General features: G+C 36.4%; 1 protein-coding gene across 6 annotated transcripts in view; it reads left to right on the top strand.

The window, feature by feature from the left end:
• MKLN1 (muskelin 1) overlaps positions 1 to 18989 on the top strand; it is a 159531-nt gene that overhangs the window by 122305 nt on the left and 18237 nt on the right. For all 6 annotated transcript variants that reach the window (XM_064289723.1, XM_064289727.1, XM_064289724.1 and 3 more), the window contains exons 13-15: positions 8769 to 8916; positions 10285 to 10399; positions 12075 to 12214. In XM_064289723.1, the coding sequence (XP_064145793.1) occupies positions 8769 to 8916; positions 10285 to 10399; positions 12075 to 12214 (403 nt within the window). The remainder of the gene's footprint in view (positions 1 to 8768; positions 8917 to 10284; positions 10400 to 12074; positions 12215 to 18989) is intronic.

Genomic DNA, 18989 nt, shown 5'->3' with positions numbered 1-18989 from the left:
TTTTCAGAAGTAGACTGCCGGGTCCTTCTTCCTAGTCTGTCTTAGTCTGGAAGCTCAGCTGAAACTCGTCCTCCATGGGTGACCCTGCTGGTATCTGAATACCGGTGGCATAGCTTCCAGCATCACAGCAACATGCATTTGGTAGTTAATGTAAGTTAAAGTTCACCTCTATAAACAAACATGCAAGAACACTAAGGAGACTTTTTAAAATTAAAGGTAACAAAGTAGTACTAGCACTACTAGATATTTATAAAGCTGCAGTTTGATACAGATGAATGGAATGGAATAGATGGTATAAAAATATCCAGAATATGTATGGAAATTTACTACATGATAAAGCTGACATTTTCAGTCAGAGAGGGAAAATGGATTATACGTGAATGACATTAACACTTGCCTAAAGAGTTGCCCCCCCGCAAAAAACCTGAGTACTTATTTGACTGCTATCTATGAAAGAAATTCTAGGTAGACTCAAGCTTTTATACTTAAAAAATAAAATTATAAGTCAAATATTTTGATAATCTAGGATTGGGAAAAAATCCAAACATAATGCAAACCCAGAAGTCATAAAGAAAAAGATGAGGTTTTATTTTCTTGCAAGTTGAAAAATTCTGTGTGACCAAAAATTACTCGAAATTAAATGATAAATGACAAACTAGCAGCTACAACAGACAAAGGTTAATATCTGACTATAAACAAAAGGCGCTTACAAATCAGAAAGGAAGAGACACGCCTGCAGTAGAACAATGGCAAATGACATGGGTAAATATAATTCATATAGCCAACAAATGTATTTAAGGAAAGATGTTCGGCTTCATTCATAATTTTTAAATCGTAAGTTAAAAGATCACTAAGTGTTGGCTCAGTCATGAGGAAGTAGACAGCCTCTTACACTCTGATAAAATATAAATTGGTGCAACCTTTTTTTGAGAGTATTTTAACGATTATCTATTAAAATACATATACTTTTAAACTGAGCATTTATCCTACTCACATACTTTCATACGTACACAAAGATTACCTGTACGGAGATATTTTTTGCTGTATCATTTGCAAGAACAGAAAATCCTGGAAACAACTTTAATTATCCACCAGTAATTTTTTTTTTAAGTAGCCAGTTAAATAAATTATGGTTGATCCAGTCAATGAGATTACTTTTTTGTAGCTTTAATGCAACTGAGATAAATCAATAAATACTACATTGTCGAGTGTCCAAAGCTAGTTGCAGTTTTATAAAAAGTAAATAATGAATGATAGAAACCCAGGTTCAAGTAAAGTAATAGGAGTTGTAGACTGCAGTTATTGCTAGAACTTGACAAGATCCCTCCCAACATTTAAAATGTCTCAAATTTAGAACATAAGAAATGCACAGATACTGTTGGTTGCCTACCCAATAGCCGTTGGAGATTTCTTCTTTTTAACCAAAACTTAATTTTGTTTGGAGCCCTGGTGGTGCAGTGGTTAAGCGCCCCGCTGCTAACTGAAAGGTCATGGGTTCAAACCCGTCAGCCGCTCCTCAGGAGACTGGTATGGCAGTTTGCTTCTGTGAGATTTACAGCCTTGGAAACCCTGTGGGGGCACGTCTACGCTGTCATGTAGGGCCGCTATGAGTTGGAATCAACTCAGCAGCAACGAGTTCTTTTTTTTTTTTTTTTGTTTAATGGCAAATTGCCCAGCCCCAGGGGATGAATCGCTGTTTAAACTAGTCATTATTATCCTTTGTTGGATTATTTCACTTTTCTTGCCTCTATGCAGCACAGCTCTTGTCAGTGAGACATAGGGAAAGTCCACTGGGGGATACTTGAGAAAAATTTTCTCCCTAATGCAACTAAATATTGAAAGAGGCCTTTACCTCCCTGTTTGGGATGCAGTATATGAGAATGTGCTGCCTAGAGCTGGTACTGGCAAATTTCAAAAACATGGGGAAGGCCAAGAGACTCGTTGAGATGTTAACTTCACACCATGATTTGGTTGAACTGCTGAAATAATCCTGTAATATAACTTTGTTAAATGAGTTTATTAATCCACTCTTAGTTAGGTCTTCTTTTACTTGGCTTGAAAAATATCCTAACAGAGAATTTGTAGAAAGCTGTTTTGATTAAATTTCTCATTTCCCCTCCTGTTCCATACCTGAAGTAATGAATAATAAATAACATAAAGAAAAATAAGAGTTGAGATTAGTTCATGAGTTAATTCAGTAATGTATCTTCTTAGAGAATTGAAAGGACTTCAAAAGTATCTTTTTATCCCCTCTAGGGTTAGGGTTAGGGTGTCCTTGTGATAAAAGTTCTGGTAATCTCCCCCAGTTGGCTTTTGGATAAACCAAGGAGAAAAAATGTGATTCAAACTGTCAGATAAAATATTTTACTTGACTTCCTAATTAGCTGTCCTATTTGATGCTTTAAAGATGCTAAAGAGGAATTAGGAGAGTTGAAGGTTTACCATTATTCCCTGGAAAAGCAATGCAAAAATAACAGTTTGGCACTAATAGTTCTTTGTTGTGTAGCTCTTATTCTCTATTTCCTCAGACAAGTGTCCTTTTAAAATGTGTTCATTATCAACATATGATCTTGTTTACAGATCTGTTTGGTTAATTTTTCTTTGTGAGTCAGTTTATAAAGACTGGTCAAGATTCCTGGTATTCAGCAAGCTTTTTGGCAATTGAATCTAAAAGCTTTTTAAATCATATATGTTGCAAATCTTCCATCCTCCTCCTTGCTTGCCCTCTTCTCCCGCCTCCCCTACACCGCCACTATCACCCATCAGAAACTATTACTTTGAAAAGATAGCCTTGTTTTCTTCCGGGGAAGAAAATTAATGCAGAAGACTGTATGAATAGTTAGGGCATGTTAAAATAAAGACTTCTTTCCTGGTTTTGACTTTAGGTCTTTCGGGTTTTTGATAATGCCATTTTTATTGAACCAGTTTTTATTTTTATTGTTATAAAATTAATGTACGTAATTAATAAAGCAAAACTTAAACAATATAGAAGGTTATAAAATAAAAATAGTTCTACCAGAATAGGAAGCTAACACAGACTGCTGACTGCCTTCCCCAAAGTCAACCCTAGAGAAATAAAAATGAGAGACAGCTGGATTCCAGAAATTCTTCAAAGGAAGACTGTCTTGAACATGTTTATCTGTTAACAGGTTGGTGGCTGCAGTCCGAGGCAAAGTGTCACTTGAGATGTTAGTGACAGGTTAGATTAAAAGAAAGCTTTTAAGGTCTACTTTTGTCTCCCCCTCAAATTACCTTGAGTTCATTCTTGGCACTTTACTATAGATACCAACAGGAGTATGATATACCTCTAGTGTCAGAATCCAAGGGCCACAGTATGGCAGTGCAGAAACCCTACTAGAGTTCAGAGTTGCTGAAAACAGATGTGGACTGACCATTTACTCTCAGTAAATCATTTCTACACACACATACATACCTTTAATGCTCAGGGACACAGCCTTCTATTTCCCCAAAAAGTTTAAAGATAATGTAACTCTCGCACGGAGCCCTGTTGGCAAAGTGGTTAAGAGTTCGGCTGCTAACCAAAAGGTCAGCAGTTCAAATTCACCAGCTGCTCTTTGGAAACTTATGGGGCAGTTCTAGGCTGTCCTGTAGGGTTGCTATGAGTCAGAGTCAACTCAACAATGGGTTTTGGTTAAGCCTTGCAGAGGGGAGTAATGATTAATGATCATTAATAATAGGCATCGTCACACTACACTCATCCTATTTTCCTTAAACACACTGGTACTGATGCTAGTTAGGGCCTGGCCTTTGGGTCCTCCCCTGTGTATATTACCGGAAAGAATAGCTGATACCCTCAAAAATATGACTTCACAGACCAGTATAACCAGACAGATTGAGGACTACAACTATTTGAAAGAAATCAGTAAACTTAACGTATATGATCTAAAACAGTTATTAAAATAGATGACCCAAGAATTTAAAATAAGCATGATCAGTATACTTAAAGATATAAGGAAACGCATTAGTAATATGAAACAAGGTCTAGAAATCATAGGAAGGAACTGAATGGAAATATTGCACATGAAAAAAATAAAATACATTAAATGAGAAATGAAGGCTATAGTAGATGATGTAAATAGGATGGATATGAATAATTAATCAGTGGAAAGGTTAGAATGAAGCAGTCTTCCAAGAAGAAACAGGTGGGTGGTGGGGAGGTGAAGAGAGAGAAAATATGAAAGAAAAGCTAAGGGATGTAGAGCATAGTTGTGTAAATGCCAGTGTCTTTTAACTGATGTTCCAAAAGGAAAGAAAAATAAAAATTTATTAAGTCAAATAATTGAAGAAATAATGCAAAGAAGTTAAAAAAGAAGACAGACCATAGATTAAATGAAAGGGCTCATAAAACAACCAAGCAGGAAAAGTAAGGAAAAACTCATTCCTAGACATATTTAAATAAAATTAAGAATATCAAAGACATGGAAAATGTTTTCAAAGATTTCAATGAGAAAAAGCAGATCATCTGTAAAGGAAGAAAAAGACAGATATTATACAACTCAACAGCAATACTGGGTGGAGGAAAACAGTAAAATTAAAAATATTAAAGTAGGCTCCAAATAACCACAACAATCTTGAAAAAGTAGAACAGTGTAGGAGGACTCAAACTCCCCTTTTCAAAAACATATTGCAAAACTATAGTAAATCAAAACACTGGTATAAGGGTAGACATACAGACCAATGGAATAGAATTGAGAATCCAGAAATAAACCCATACATCTATGGTCAGTTGATTTTCGACAAGGGTGCCATGTGCATTCAATGGGGGAAGAATGGTCTCTTCAAAAAATGATGCTGAGACAAGTGAATCTCCACGTGCAGAAGAATGAAGTTGGACCACTATGTCGTACCATATATGAAAATTATCTCAAAATGCATCGAAATAAATAAAAACAAAACCATAAAACTCTTAAGAAAACATAGTAAAACTTCAAGACCTTGTTTTGACAATGGATTCTTATACATGACCCCAAAAACATGAGTAACAAAAGCAGATAATCAGTTGGGCTTCATCAGAATTAAAAACTGTTGTGCATCAGGAGTTTTATCAAGAAAATGAGACAACCTACAGAACAAGAGAAAATATTTGTTAACCCTGTATCTGATAGGGGTTTAATAGCCAGATCTCCTGCAACTCAATAACAAAAATACAAACAACCCTGTCACAAAATAGGCAAAGGACTTGAATAGACATTTCTCCAAAGAAGATACACAAATGACTAATAAACACATGAAAAGATGCTCAAAAAAAAAAGTTGCCATCAAGTTGTTTCTGACTCATAGTGACTCTATACGACAGAGTAGAACTACCCCATAGAGTTTCCAAGGAGCATCTGTTGGATTCAATCTGCCAACCTTTTGGTTAGCAGACGTAGCTCTTAACCCTCTATGCCACCAGGGTTTCATTAGGGAAATGCAAATAAAATCCACTATGAGATACCACATCACTTATCTTAAGATGGCTGTAATAAGGAAGACAGTAACAGTTGTTGATGGAGATGTGGAGAAATTATAACCCTCACACATTGAGGGTGAACATGTAAAATGGGCAGCCACTTTGGAGAACAATTTTGCAATTCCTCAAAATGCCTCAAAGGCATATACCCAAGAGCAATGAAAACATATTTCCACCCAAAAACTTGTATACAAGTGTTCATAGCAGCAGTATTCATAGTAGCCAAAAAGTAGAAACAATACATACGCCCATCAGCTGGTGACTGGATTTAAAAAAATTGTGGACTGTCCCTACAATGGAATATTACTTAACAATAAAAAGGAATAATGTACTAATACATGCATGGATGAACCTTGAAAACATTATGCCAGGTGAAAGAAGCCAGTCATGAAAGACCACATATTATATGATTCCATTTATATGAAATGTCCAGAATAGGCTAATCTCTAGAGACATAGGGCAGATTAGTTGCCAGAGTAGGGGTGGAGAGGAGGAATGGGGAGTAACTGCCAATGGATGTGGGATTTCTTTGGGGGATGATGAAAATGTCCTAAAATTAGGTTGTGCTGATGGTTTCACAACAGTGTGAATATACCAAAAACCACTGAACTGTACAGTTTAAATAGGTGAATTTTACAGTATGAATTATTCCTCAATACAGCTGTTAAAAACATCAGTAATAGATTTGAATGGATAGCTGGAAGGCAAAAATTAACATTATGCAGAGTAATAGGCATATAGGATATCGGAGATCAAAGAAAAGAGAAGTATATAGTTTCTAGTATGGTCTTGTAATAAAAGTAATTTTTATAATACCCTGCAGTACAGATTATATAAACATGGTACCCTTACCTCCCCGAGTGCTGTGAATCCTCCCAGTGCTTCTGTCACTGATAGACCGCCCTTGTCATTTCTCTCTCCTGCTTTTAAGCTGGTATGAGTCACAATCGACTCAACAGCAGTGGGTTTGCAGTTTTTTTTTTTTTTTGGTAGGCAAAATGAGACAATACGTAAGAAGCAGGTAAAATTTGCTCTTGGTTTCTCCCACATTCTTTGTTATCTTCCTGTCCTCCACTAGCCCAATAGTCCTTTTATACCTTCCCTATAATGACACACCATTCTGCTCCCCCACCCCCATTTTATAGACTTTGAAATTTTTTTGTCTCTCCATTGATTTCCATTTCACCCAAAAAATTTCCATTCCCTCAATGACTTCTCGTCTAGATGTTTTAATGTAAGTGGTTTGCTGTATTGATTCATAGTAAATCATATATCTCTGATACTTGTATTTTAAAAGAAGATTATAGAATAGAGGTCAGCAGACTTTTTCTTCAAGGGCCAGATAGTAAATATTTTCAGTTTTATAAGCCATACATAGCTTTTGCAGCTGTTCGACCTTGCTTTTGTAGGGTGAAAACAGCCAGACAGTATGTAAATTAATGGATAGCACCATAGTTTGCCAACCCTCGTTACAGAATTCTTAATTCAAAGGCTCAGTACTAAGACAAAACGAGGTGAAAACATTCAAGAGCAATGAATTTGCCTCTTACCCTCTTGCACCTTGAAGCACAGTTACGCCCATTACCACTGCTTATGAAAGTGATTCACTGTTTTTCTTTCGAGATTATCTGAAAAACAAAGGTTAGAACCTCAGCACATCACCCTGGGAAGTTTACCAAACTCTTGTTAAGGAGATGAAAATTTTTACATAACTACTAAAGACTGGCACAGGGTTGAGTTTATTATTAGGATTAGGTTGATGTATGTGAGTGTATGTAAATACGAAAATAAATATAAATGTGTATTTTTATGTATATGTTACATTACATATATGAATAGGTGTGTATTTGTAATTTAAATGTGTGTGTATAATTTTTTAATATATTTACTGTGGAATGTGTTTGGATAGTCTCTAAAATGTCCCAGACAGATTTTTTGAATAGGAATATGAAAAGGACACATGAATTTAAGGCAAACTAGGAAAAAAGAAATACTGGATTATTTGGCCCTGCTAAAGTAAATTTAACTATTTCGCTTCATTCTGATATTTATTTAGGTTTTTGAACATATGGTACTTGTTCATGTGTAAAAGATAAGTAGCATTGAAACAGCGACATTTTTAGATCCATGACAAAATGTTGTGAAGTTGTTGTTGTTGTGTGCCATCGAGTCGATTCTGGGTCATAAGGATCCTGTATGACACAGTAGAACTGCCCCATAGGGTTTCCTAGGCTGTAATCTTTACAGGAGCACCTCGCCAGGTCTTCTCTCCCACGGAGCAGCCATTGGGTTCGAACTGCCAACCTTTTGGTTAGCAGCCACACGCTTATTAAATATTGTGCCACCAGGACTCCTTTGTTGTGAAATAGTTGAGTCCATAAGATTTGCTTTCTAAATATAAATTATATTTCAACTAACATTTTGAAATAAGAATAATTTGCAGTTGCTAATGTCAGTGTTGCACAAATTGGATAACGCAGGATGGCTATCGCTTGTTGAATGGATTTCTTAGACAAATAAAGAATCATTAACTCTGGGGATTTGGACCTACTTAGGAAAGCAAAGTGGCATCCAATACCCCAAAATTTGTTATTTTTTTTTTCTTAGAAGTTATGTCATTGTCATTGTATGCCATGAACAGATATTTTAAATGACCCTGACCTTATTAAACAAACCTGTGGTTCACTTACATCCTATTTTTGTTTTTCCAGGTCAAGATTTAAATATTTTGTCTCTACTATTGAATTAGAGCTGGCCCAGAAAATAAATCAGTTAATTAGTACCCTGTCTTATACGCATACCTCTCTCTACCCCTTTCCTCCCTCTGGCTTCATTCTGGCAGTTAGCATTCATTTATTCTTTTAATAAATAGCTGAGTAACTTGTGTGCCAGGTACTGTTCTAGGCACAGGCAATAAAATCGTGAACAAAACAACCTCTGTCATGGAGCTTACATTCTAGAGCAGAGAGAAGGCAGTAAACAATTACTGTTTAATAAAAAAAAGTTATGTAGTATGTTAAAAATACTGTGTATAAAAGAAGAGCAGGGTAAGGATGTATTTGTCTTTTAAAGAGTAAACCATTGCCATCAAGCCGGTTCTGACTCATAACAATCCTATAGGACAGAGTAGAACTGCCCCATAAGATTTCTAAGGAGCAACTGATGGATTCAAACTGCTGACCTTTTGGCTAGCAGCTGAGCTCTTTAACTACTGGGACATCAGTACTCCTTTAAAAAGTATTCACCTATTGTCTAATGTGAATATTGTCATTTTATTTTCTCTTTCAATTTATAGTTCCAATGACAGGATTCACACAGAGAGCAACCATTGATCCAGAACTGAATGAAATACACGTCTTATCTGGACTCAGCAAAGACAAGGAAAAGAGGGAGGAGAATGTCAGAAATTCATTCTGGATTTATGACATTGTGAGGAATAGTTGGTAAGAAACTCTTGTCTATGCTGAATCTCACTGTAGCACTTATTTAAGGTTGTTGGTTTATTAAAAGAAGGGAAAAATGAAGCGCTTATGTTAACATGTGATATACATTTGAAAATCAATATTGGGGGAAAAAGCAGTCAATACCAGTACCTACTATAGTATATGATGACATTCAGTGAATCGATTTTACTTCTGAGCTGTTCAATTAGTAGATTGTTCCTGGCCTGGAATCAAGAGAATTATGTTAGAGTTTAGGTCCTGGGTTTTTTTTTTTACGAAGTAGATGTGTGAACTTGAGAGCAATTTTTTGAAAACTTCCTCAGTTTTTAGTTTTTATCAAATGAAGATGTTTGACTAGAGCAGTGCTTCCCAAAGTATGTTCCAAGGAACACCATTCCTAGAGGATAGCAATAGGAAAAGCATTCCTGTGCTCAAATAAACTAGGGAAACCTTAGGGTAAACAGGTTTCTTTACTGTAGAACTTCTCAGAGCTTTCGATATGCTAATATTTATTGTGACTTTCCAAGGGCAGAGTATTATCGTTTAGCATTTCCAAACCCAGGACCTTTGTCACAGGGTTTCTCATAGTATTGGTGCTGCACATTTCGCTCTGGGCAACCTTGGCCTAGAGGATCCAGCTCTAACATTCTGTAATTGCTCCCTAAGTCAATGTGCTGCCGTACAGAGGCGACTCAGAGAACCTCCTCCGTTAGGTACTGGAGGGTGGCACTCAGCCAGGACAGAATTATTGTTTTCTAAATAGGACATTTATTTACTATTGAAATGAAAACACTGTACTGTGAGTCTTTTTATTGTGAATACATAAACCGCATAGCATCTCTTTTAACCTTTATTTTGAGCCTTTATATATGCTTTCTGTGTTCCATAATGAGACAGATTGTTCTTAAGTTGGGCTTTTTTTTTTTTATTGTGGTAAATATATATGTAACAAAACATTTGCCATTTCAGCATTGTACATTTCAGTGACATTAATTACATTCATCACCACTATCTGTTCCCAGTTTTTTCCATCACCCTTAACAGAAGCTCCGTGTCCCCTAAGCACTGAGTACCTCTTTCCCCTTTATTTTCATCCACTCCTGGTAACCACTGATAAACTTTGGTCTCTATATTAAGTGAACATTTTGAGGATTGATTGAGTCAATGAACTTCAGAACTCAGTTCTAACAAATTCAGATTATTTTATGAGAGTGACTGGAACTTTATGGTTTGATGTGAACAAATTTATATATATATTTTTTCTGTTGGTAATTAGACATGCAGTTCATGTGTTTGCTACACTTATATTTACATTATGTTTGTTACTAATTTTCTGTAGTAAAGTGCCTTAAAAGGAATGTCTTACAGGTCTTGTGTATATAAGAATGATCAAGCTGCAAAGGAAAATCCAAGTAAAAGTCTTCAGGAGGAAGAGCCATGTCCAAGATTTGCCCACCAGCTTGTGTACGATGAGTTACACAAGGTATCCCAAATATATTTACCTGCCGACTTTCCACTGCCTACAGTCTGAAACAATCCCAAAATGTAACAGTTTCTGATTGTTTTTTAAGGGGAATTGAATAAGAAGTTATGACATGTAGCAGACATTCAATAGAATATATGATAGATATTCAATACCACTTTTCCCTAAATTCCCTTTGGAGAATAAACATTTTGCATAGTCTGTAAGTCCTGTTACTTTTCCCTTTCTGAAAGTCACTGGCTGCTTCTTAGCTGCATACTTAGATACATAGGATGGCCTGTTGTTTCTACAATACAAATATCTGAGTAAAAGGCAATTGGTTTTTAGCATTTGAGTAGCTTTTCCCATGACATAAAAAGGAACAGGTATGTAACTTCCTGGAAGAAGTCCTTTTATCTTTATTTTTCCTAAGTATGAGTGATACATCTTTTCCATTGGTGTTGTGTGCAGTCGATTCCAACTCATAACAGCCCTATATGACAGAACAGAACTGCCCCACAGGGTTTCCTAGGCTGTAGCCTTTACAGGAGCAGATCGTCAGGTCTCTTCTCCCATGGAGCCACTGGTGGGTTCGCACTGCCAGCAGGTCGGTTAGCAGCTGAGCACTTAATCGTTGTGCCACCAGTACTCCTTATCTTTTCTGTTAGCCTGGTGAAAACAGTCCTGGTTCTGAAATTTTATAGTCACTAAATGTTCAAAGTGATTTCTTTTAACTATTACTCCCTTAAATTTTACATGTGGTGTAGTAATTTGGACTCAGATTGCATAGTAAGTTATTGATACAGCCTGTATTCCTTCTGTTTAGGCCATAGATAATTTAAACTTTATGCTATATGGCTTGAGACCTCTAGGCAGAAGATACCATGGAAGTAAATAAAAGCCATTTCTCTTAGTGGCGCCCACGTTGAAGGGTAAATAAATTTTCACGCAGAGGATGGAAGGAATACCTCTATTGTATAACACTTTGAATTTAAATCTTTTCAGATATCAGGAACTGCTTCAATGGTTTGTGACAGAATGTCATTAAAACAGTAATTAATGATTTATATAGACCTTTTTTTTTTCAGTTAGAATATAACAGTGAAATATTTATCACATTCCTGTTTTTAGTATTAGTTGAATAAAAGAGTAATATTTTAAGTTATTTCACAAATTATATGTGCCATTTAATATTTGGCATTATAGCTAAAGCAAAATTAAGACGTTTTAATTAAACAGTAGTTTCTAGTTTACTGTTGACCTTCAATGATTCAACATGTGTATCAGAGTTGTTTTTTAAATAACATTTGTTATTATGGTCAACACTTGTTTAATTTGGTAATCCCCATTACATGTTGTCCTCAGCAAACTCCGTATGTTGGGTTAGCTTCTCACTACTAATGCTTTTGCTTCACATCTTCTACTATCACTGTCATTGTGGTGATGTAACTCATTCAAGTACAAAATATAATTAAGAAAGTGGCCTCAATGGTTTAAAGTAAAATGGAAACTTGAGAAAAATCAAGAGGCCTTTGGTAAAAATGCAATAATGTTTTTATTTTGTATATGAATAAGGCTAAGGAAGTTAGCTTTTAGTCTGTACTACCAAAATGAAGAAATTTAACTATGCCTTCTGTACTTTCTTGAGCATGCGTACGTTTTTTAAAATTAAATCTGATTTGTCTGTCTGTTATAGGTTCATTATTTATTTGGTGGGAATCCAGGAAAATCCTGTTCTCCAAAGATGAGATTAGATGACTTCTGGTCACTGAAGTTGTGTAGGCCATCAAAAGATTACTTACTGAGGCATTGCAAATACCTCATAAGAAAACACAGGTATAAAAATAATTCACTGAAAACTGTTTTAATTGACGTTATCAGCTATGCTGGTGTTACCTAAGCATTGCAGATATGCCTTTCTCTTTGGAAATTTAATAACTGTAAATATTGTGAATATCATAAATTTTTTAGATACTCTACTGTTCTACTTATTTTTGCTTTCCTCTTTCAAAGGAATATACAAAATAAGATACAAACCAAAACCAAACCAAACCCATTGCCATTGAGTCAGTTCCGACTCATAACGACCATATAGGACAGAGTAGAACTGCCCCATAGGGCTTCCAAGGAGCAGCTCATGGATTGGAGCCACGGACCTTTTGGTTAGCAGCCAAGCTCTTAACTACTGGGCCGCCACAGTGTCAAAGATACATAGTCATGCTAAATTTCTGCATACAGAATAAGTGATCTGACGTAGAACGTTTTGCAATGGTTAAAATAATGGGAAAAGTTCCTGTGAAGGTGGTGTACCTACCTCGGAGTAACTAAAGGCCTAACCACTATCAGTGAGACCGGCGCTAGATTATCAACATATGCCTGAGCTGTCCATAACTCTCTTAAAAGTAACATGGTGATATAGTTGACTGTGTGGTATCTTTATCATTTGATGTTTTAGAATACAGCTTCAAAATATGATTGTAGTTTCACATCATTACCTTTGCCATTTAATTGCAAAATCATAGAACCAAACATTTTCATATGTATCTCCTGTGTCACATTTGCTTTGTAGCCTTAGTAGGTGATAAAAAAAAAAAAAAACTACTGAAAAATGTAGGGTTCCTGGTACTGTTCGTTGGTAATAATAATTTATAATTTGGAAGGAGGTTAGCCTTTAATGATGGTAATAGCTATATTTATTGAGCAATTATTGTGTGTTAGGTCCTGCATATTATCCTCACAGAAAGCCAGTGGAGTAGGTACTGTTATTATCAGTATTTTATCAATGAAGAAATGAAGGCTTAAGTACGTTATATATTCACCTGAGGTCACCCAACCATCAGTGACAGAGCCACGATTTGATCCTGGGTGTTCTGCCTCCACATCACACAGTTTAACCACTGTGTGTGTATATATACACACACCCACACACATATATAAATACAGTATTTTTTATTTGTGTATTATATATAATACAATCATATATTATTTTTATACATATAACATGCATTAAAATCTCTTTGTAGATATTAGATTTGTGTTCCTTTATCATAACATGTTTAGTTATTGTTCCTTTCTCTGCTTTCACAAGTTGTACCTGCTATATATAAGCGGTTTGGGGTATTATTGTGAATAATTAGTATATTTGCTATAAAATCTATAGGAAAAAAGGTCTGAATCTGTATACTGGCTGTTCAGCGAGGGAAAAAGTGTTTTACAAACAAGGTTTAAGCTTAGATACCTTCAGCTAATGCGTTCACATTGCTAAGTTTTTATTCCTGAGTACTTTATTATTAAACCTTGCTTTTCAAAGGCTAAGGCAAATTTGGGAAAAATAGTGTTAGTGCTTTTTCTCCTGAATATATAACAAACAACTAGTGGTTGGAATCTTGAGCTTTTTAAAAAAAATTCCTGACCATAGGCCCATTAGTGATTGAAGGAGGTTGTTGGTTCCTTCTGGTGTTACGTGTAAAGCAGTCAAATTCATTTATAAACATTTTTCTGTGGCTTTTAATTGAAAAAATTGTACATGGTTAGTAAAGAAAAAGTAAGTCCACTTCCCCCCCGCCCCCATGAAATCACTCATCAATCATCCCACCACTCAGAGATAATAAGTGCCAATATTTTGGTATGTATCCTTTGAACTTTTTACTGTACATATATCCACACATAGACTTTCATTGTTTAACTTAAATATAGGGATTTAAGTTAAACAATGCTTTGTAATCTGATTTCTTTCACTGAATGATATATCACAAACATTACCATATTAATAATTATAAGTACAAATTATAATGGCTGCATAGCATTCCAGTCCAGGTGTCTCCTTTTGCAGAATATTTAGATTATTTCCAGCATATTTGCCATCATAAATAGTATTATAGTGAATTGTACTGCCCCAAAATTCTATATGATGGTAGGATTATTGAATTATCCAAGTGTCCTCCAGAAAATTGTTCATTTTCATTTCTTCCAGAAGTATGTAGGATTATTCATTTTCCCATTGCCAAGCCAACCTGAGAAGTATTATTCTTTTTTAATCTTTGGGAGTTGTTTCCCTCTTTTAAGAATATATCAGTGGGCAGGTGAAATGAGAGCTTATGGGAGTCAGAAATATTATATATTATTACATATTCAAATACAAATATCATTGTTAGTGACTTGTGCTAATAAAGGTATAAAGTGAGGGGTGAAAGTGGGTAAAGAATAAAAGAGTAACCTGTAAGGGATCATTTAAACTTTTGAATATGTGACAAAAGACTAGCAAATCTTATGACTATGAAAATAATCATGAAATAAAATGACTGAAACTAAAAAGCAGGAAGTTTGTATAATTTGGCAAGTAATGCAGCCTTTGGCATTTGCCACTGTGGGAAAAGAACTATGCTCGCCCACCTCAGAATTTAAACTAGAAAAGCTCTTGAAGGGAGAAATTGAGAATTTATAAAGACATCATCCATTTACATGGATTGTTTTCAATTAGAGCAATAATAGCATAAAAATATGAAACATAGTACTCTGTTTTCTGATTGTGATTGCTGTTCGCCCTTAGTTCTGAGAGCTAATGGAAAAAGTATTAGATCTGGACCTTGGATTAGTATTCAGATCTCCTAACTTAATCTCTTTGGAGATCACTTTGCTCATTAGTAAAATGGCAAATGCAAACGAATAAGGGCCTTGACAAGCCTCAGTGAAACTGTTCTTTTACTTAAGAATTATTTATTGATGCCAACAAGTGGCCATCTAAGATGTATCAATTGGTCTCAACCCACCTGGATCAAAGGAGAATGAAGAACACCAAGGTCACATGATAACTATGAGCCCAAGAGACAGAAAGGGCCACATGAACCAGAGATTTACATCATCCTGAGACCAGAAGAACTAGATGGTGCCCGGCCACAACCGATGACTGCCCTGACAGGGAGCACAACAGAAAACCCCTGAGGGAGCAGGAGAACGGTGGGATGCAGACCTCAAATTCTCATAAAAAGACCAGACTTAATGGTCTGACTGAGACTAGAAGAATCCCGGCGGTCATGATCCCCAAGCCTTCTGTTGGCCCAGGACAGGAACCATTCCCGAAGACAACTCATCAGACATGGAAGGGACTGGACAATGGGTTGGAGAGAGATGCTGATGAAGAGTGAGCTACTTGTATCAGGTGGACACTTGAGACTGTGTTGGTATCTTCTGTCTGGAGGGGAGACAGGAGGATAGAGAGGGTTAGAAACTGGCAAAATTGTCACAAAAGGAGAGACTGGAAGGAGTGAGCGGGCTGACTCATTAGGGGGAGAGTAAGTGGGAGTATGGAGTAAGGTGTATATAAGCTTATATGTGACAGACTGACTTGATTTGTAAACGTTCACTTAAAGCTCAATAAAAATTATTTAAAAAAAAAAAAAGAATTATTTATTGGGCATCCACAATGTGCAAGACATTGTTCTAGGCTCTGGGAGTATACCAATGAAGAAAACAAACAATATCCTGCCCTTAATTTTCTATTCTTATGAAGGGAGACTAACAATAAACATAATAAGGAATTTATATTGTACATTAGATGATAAGTACTATGGAAAACCACTAAAACACGTTAAGAATAATTGTGCAGGTGAGGGAGTTGAGGGTACAGTTTTAAATAAGAATATTAGGGTAAAAAAAGCCAGACTTACTGGACCCATAGGGACTAGATGAACCCCTAAGACTATTGCCCTGAGATAAACTATTTAAACTTGGAACTGAAACCACTCCCAGAGGTCATCTTTCAGCCAAATGACAGATTGGCCCATAAAATAAATAATATCACCCGTGAGTACTGTGAAACCAAATGGCAGATGTTTACCTAAAGCAAAGATGAGAAGGTGATAGGAGACAGGGAAGCTAGATTAATGGAAACAGAACAACCAAAATGGAAATAACGAGAATGCTGATACATTGTGAAGAATGTAACCTATGTCTCTGAACAGTTGTTAAATGAAAACCTCATTTCCTGTATAAACTTTCACCAAAAACACAATAAAATACTAAGTTAAAAAAGTATATATATATATATACATATATATGTGTATTAGGGTAGACCTCATTGTGTGGGTAGCATTTGAGCAGAGACCTAAGGGACATGTGGAAGTGGACCACGCAGATATTTGGGGGAGCGGGGAGGAGGAGGAAGTAGTTAAGAGAGGTAATAGGCAAGGTTCTGAGGTTTAAAATATGCCTGGATTGTGTGAGGAATATATTGAGGGGGCCAGTGTGGTTGAAGTAGAATGAATGAGGTGACTGGTAGGAGATAAGGTCAGACTGATAAGAAAGGAAACAGATTGTGAAGGGCCATTGGCTTTTACCCTGAGTGAAAGGGGAGGCAGGGAAAGATTATAAGTAGAGGAACAGCATGTTCAGATCCTTCTAGATTTTTGGCCACAGGAACTGGGTAAAAGGTTGAGGCCGCTTTCACTCAAAGGGGGAATTCTTCAGAAACAAAAGGTTTCTGTTGTTTATGTGTTGGGAAAGATGAGTTCAGTTTGGGACACTAGGCTTGAGGAGTCTGTGAGACAAACAAGTGGGGCTCATTAGGAAGTATTTGCAGGAAAGGCTTGGACTGGCATCTAGATTTTTGAGTCACAGCAGGGAGAGGGAGCTTGTTCAGGGAGGGTGAGAAGAATAAAGAGGTGTTGGGGGCATTACCTGAGGACCATCACCATTTGAGGTGCAGGCAGAGGAGGAGACCCTCCACAAAAGAAATTGAGAAGGCACAGTAGGATTTTGAATAAACCGAAGAGTGTGCCAGCAGAATTTCCTGATGGATTGTTGTGATATGGGTATGAGAGAGAGCAGTCAGGAACGACTCCTAGGCTTTTGGCGGGAGCAGTTGGAAGGATGACGTTGCCATCTGTTAAGTTGGGGAAGGCTGTGGTTGTAGCAGGTTTGGGGAAGATCAGGAGTTCAGTTTTGAACATGCTGAGTTTGAGTTATCTAGTAGGCTGTTGAATGGCATCCCTGGGTGGTGCAAATGGTTAAGGGCTTGGCTGCTAACTGAAGGGTTGGCGGTTTGAGTAGTTGAGTTCAGGAGAGAGAGAAATTTGGAAGCTTTTAGTATGAGATAATGTATGTGAAATCACTTTGTAAATTATTAATTACTGTATGAGTATTGGAACCCTGGTGGCGCAGTGGTTACAAGCTCAGCTGCTAACCAAAAGGTCAGCTATTTGAATCCACCAGCACTCCCTGGAAACCCTGTGGGGCGGTTCTGCTGTGTTCTGTAGGGTCACTATGAGTCAGAATCAACTTGACAGCAACGCGTTTTTATATGGATATAAATTACTGTCAATCAGATCTCAAATTGACCATATACTATGTATATGTCATTATTATGGGACCTAAATCTTTAGGTAATGCACAGCTACCCAGGTGATACAAAAAGAAATTTGTTTCTTCAGACTTTTTCATTGTGACTATTTTCAGTAATAGGAATTAATTTAATTAATATAATTAAAGCATCGTACTTGAACTGTTTTATTTCATGTCCTAGAGAACCCCATGGTGACTATAACCACAATCCTAAGTTCCTTGGTTACTTTTGTAAGTGCAGAGTTCAGAGTCACTAACCTGGTTTTCTTGCCATGGGACAGTTTACCTCCATTTCCCGAGTCCAGACCTCTTACCGTTTCCACTAGTACTAGACTACAGCCTAGTAACCTAATTATTAAAAAACAGAGATGAATAAGTATTTCAAATGACATTCAGTTCATTATTTAGGTTGTCATTTTTATATGTATGTGTCCCTGGGCTTCTCTGCTTAATATCCTATCTGAGTAAACTACAGTGTATCTATAATATGGGACATTTGAGTGTGTGTTTCTTAATAAATACCAGTGACCTTCAAACATTTATCTTCCTGCTGAATTCTCTTTGAGCCACCAGTACTTTCTCGTAAGCCACCGTCTGTTGCTCCCATTATCACAGGACTAATAGAAGAAACCGATTCCTACACATGTTCGTGAAATTCAAATAAAAAGAGAAGAGAAAATAAGAAGCTCTGACAGAGATATTTGGAACATTGGACTGAGCAGGCGCGGTGATAATTATACTGTGTCCTGCTTCCTGTGATTAGTTATTATCTTTGTTTCTACTTTCTTTTGTAGAAAATAAGAACCAGGAATTTCCTTCTGTTTCAGGTCCTCTGTAAATTTTCCGGAATTCTTTAGATTGTCAGGCAGTTGTGTATTAATTAACTGATATGCAGTTGAACCCATTTTTAATTTTAAAGAATCTTGTTTACTACTAACTTGAATTTACAGTAAGAGGCCCGTTTTAGACATTTGGAAAAACGTAGACCTTTTGCTGTACCAAACTCTTCCAGGAGTTTGCAGACCATTGGTACATTGCAGGAGGATAAATAGAAATGTGTTTCTATGGATTGGAAAAAACGTTAAAATTGCCCTTTTGGTTCACATTTCATACCAGACACCTCTTCTTTGATTATATGAAAGCTTACCCTGTATTGCTGGGCTGACTTATTTACTTTTGTTATTATTATTCTTACAGAAACAAGTATTTACCTTATCTAGTTAAGGAGGAAGAGAAGTGTATTCTTTGCCAAGGAAGTATCTCCTCCTTCTTA

Source organism: Loxodonta africana, chromosome 8 (genome assembly GCF_030014295.1).
Source record: "Loxodonta africana isolate mLoxAfr1 chromosome 8, mLoxAfr1.hap2, whole genome shotgun sequence".
Lineage (NCBI taxonomy): Eukaryota > Metazoa > Chordata > Mammalia > Proboscidea > Elephantidae > Loxodonta > Loxodonta africana.
The sequence above is the reverse complement of the archived record's forward strand: the minus strand, read 5'-3'. Positions and strand labels throughout refer to the sequence as shown.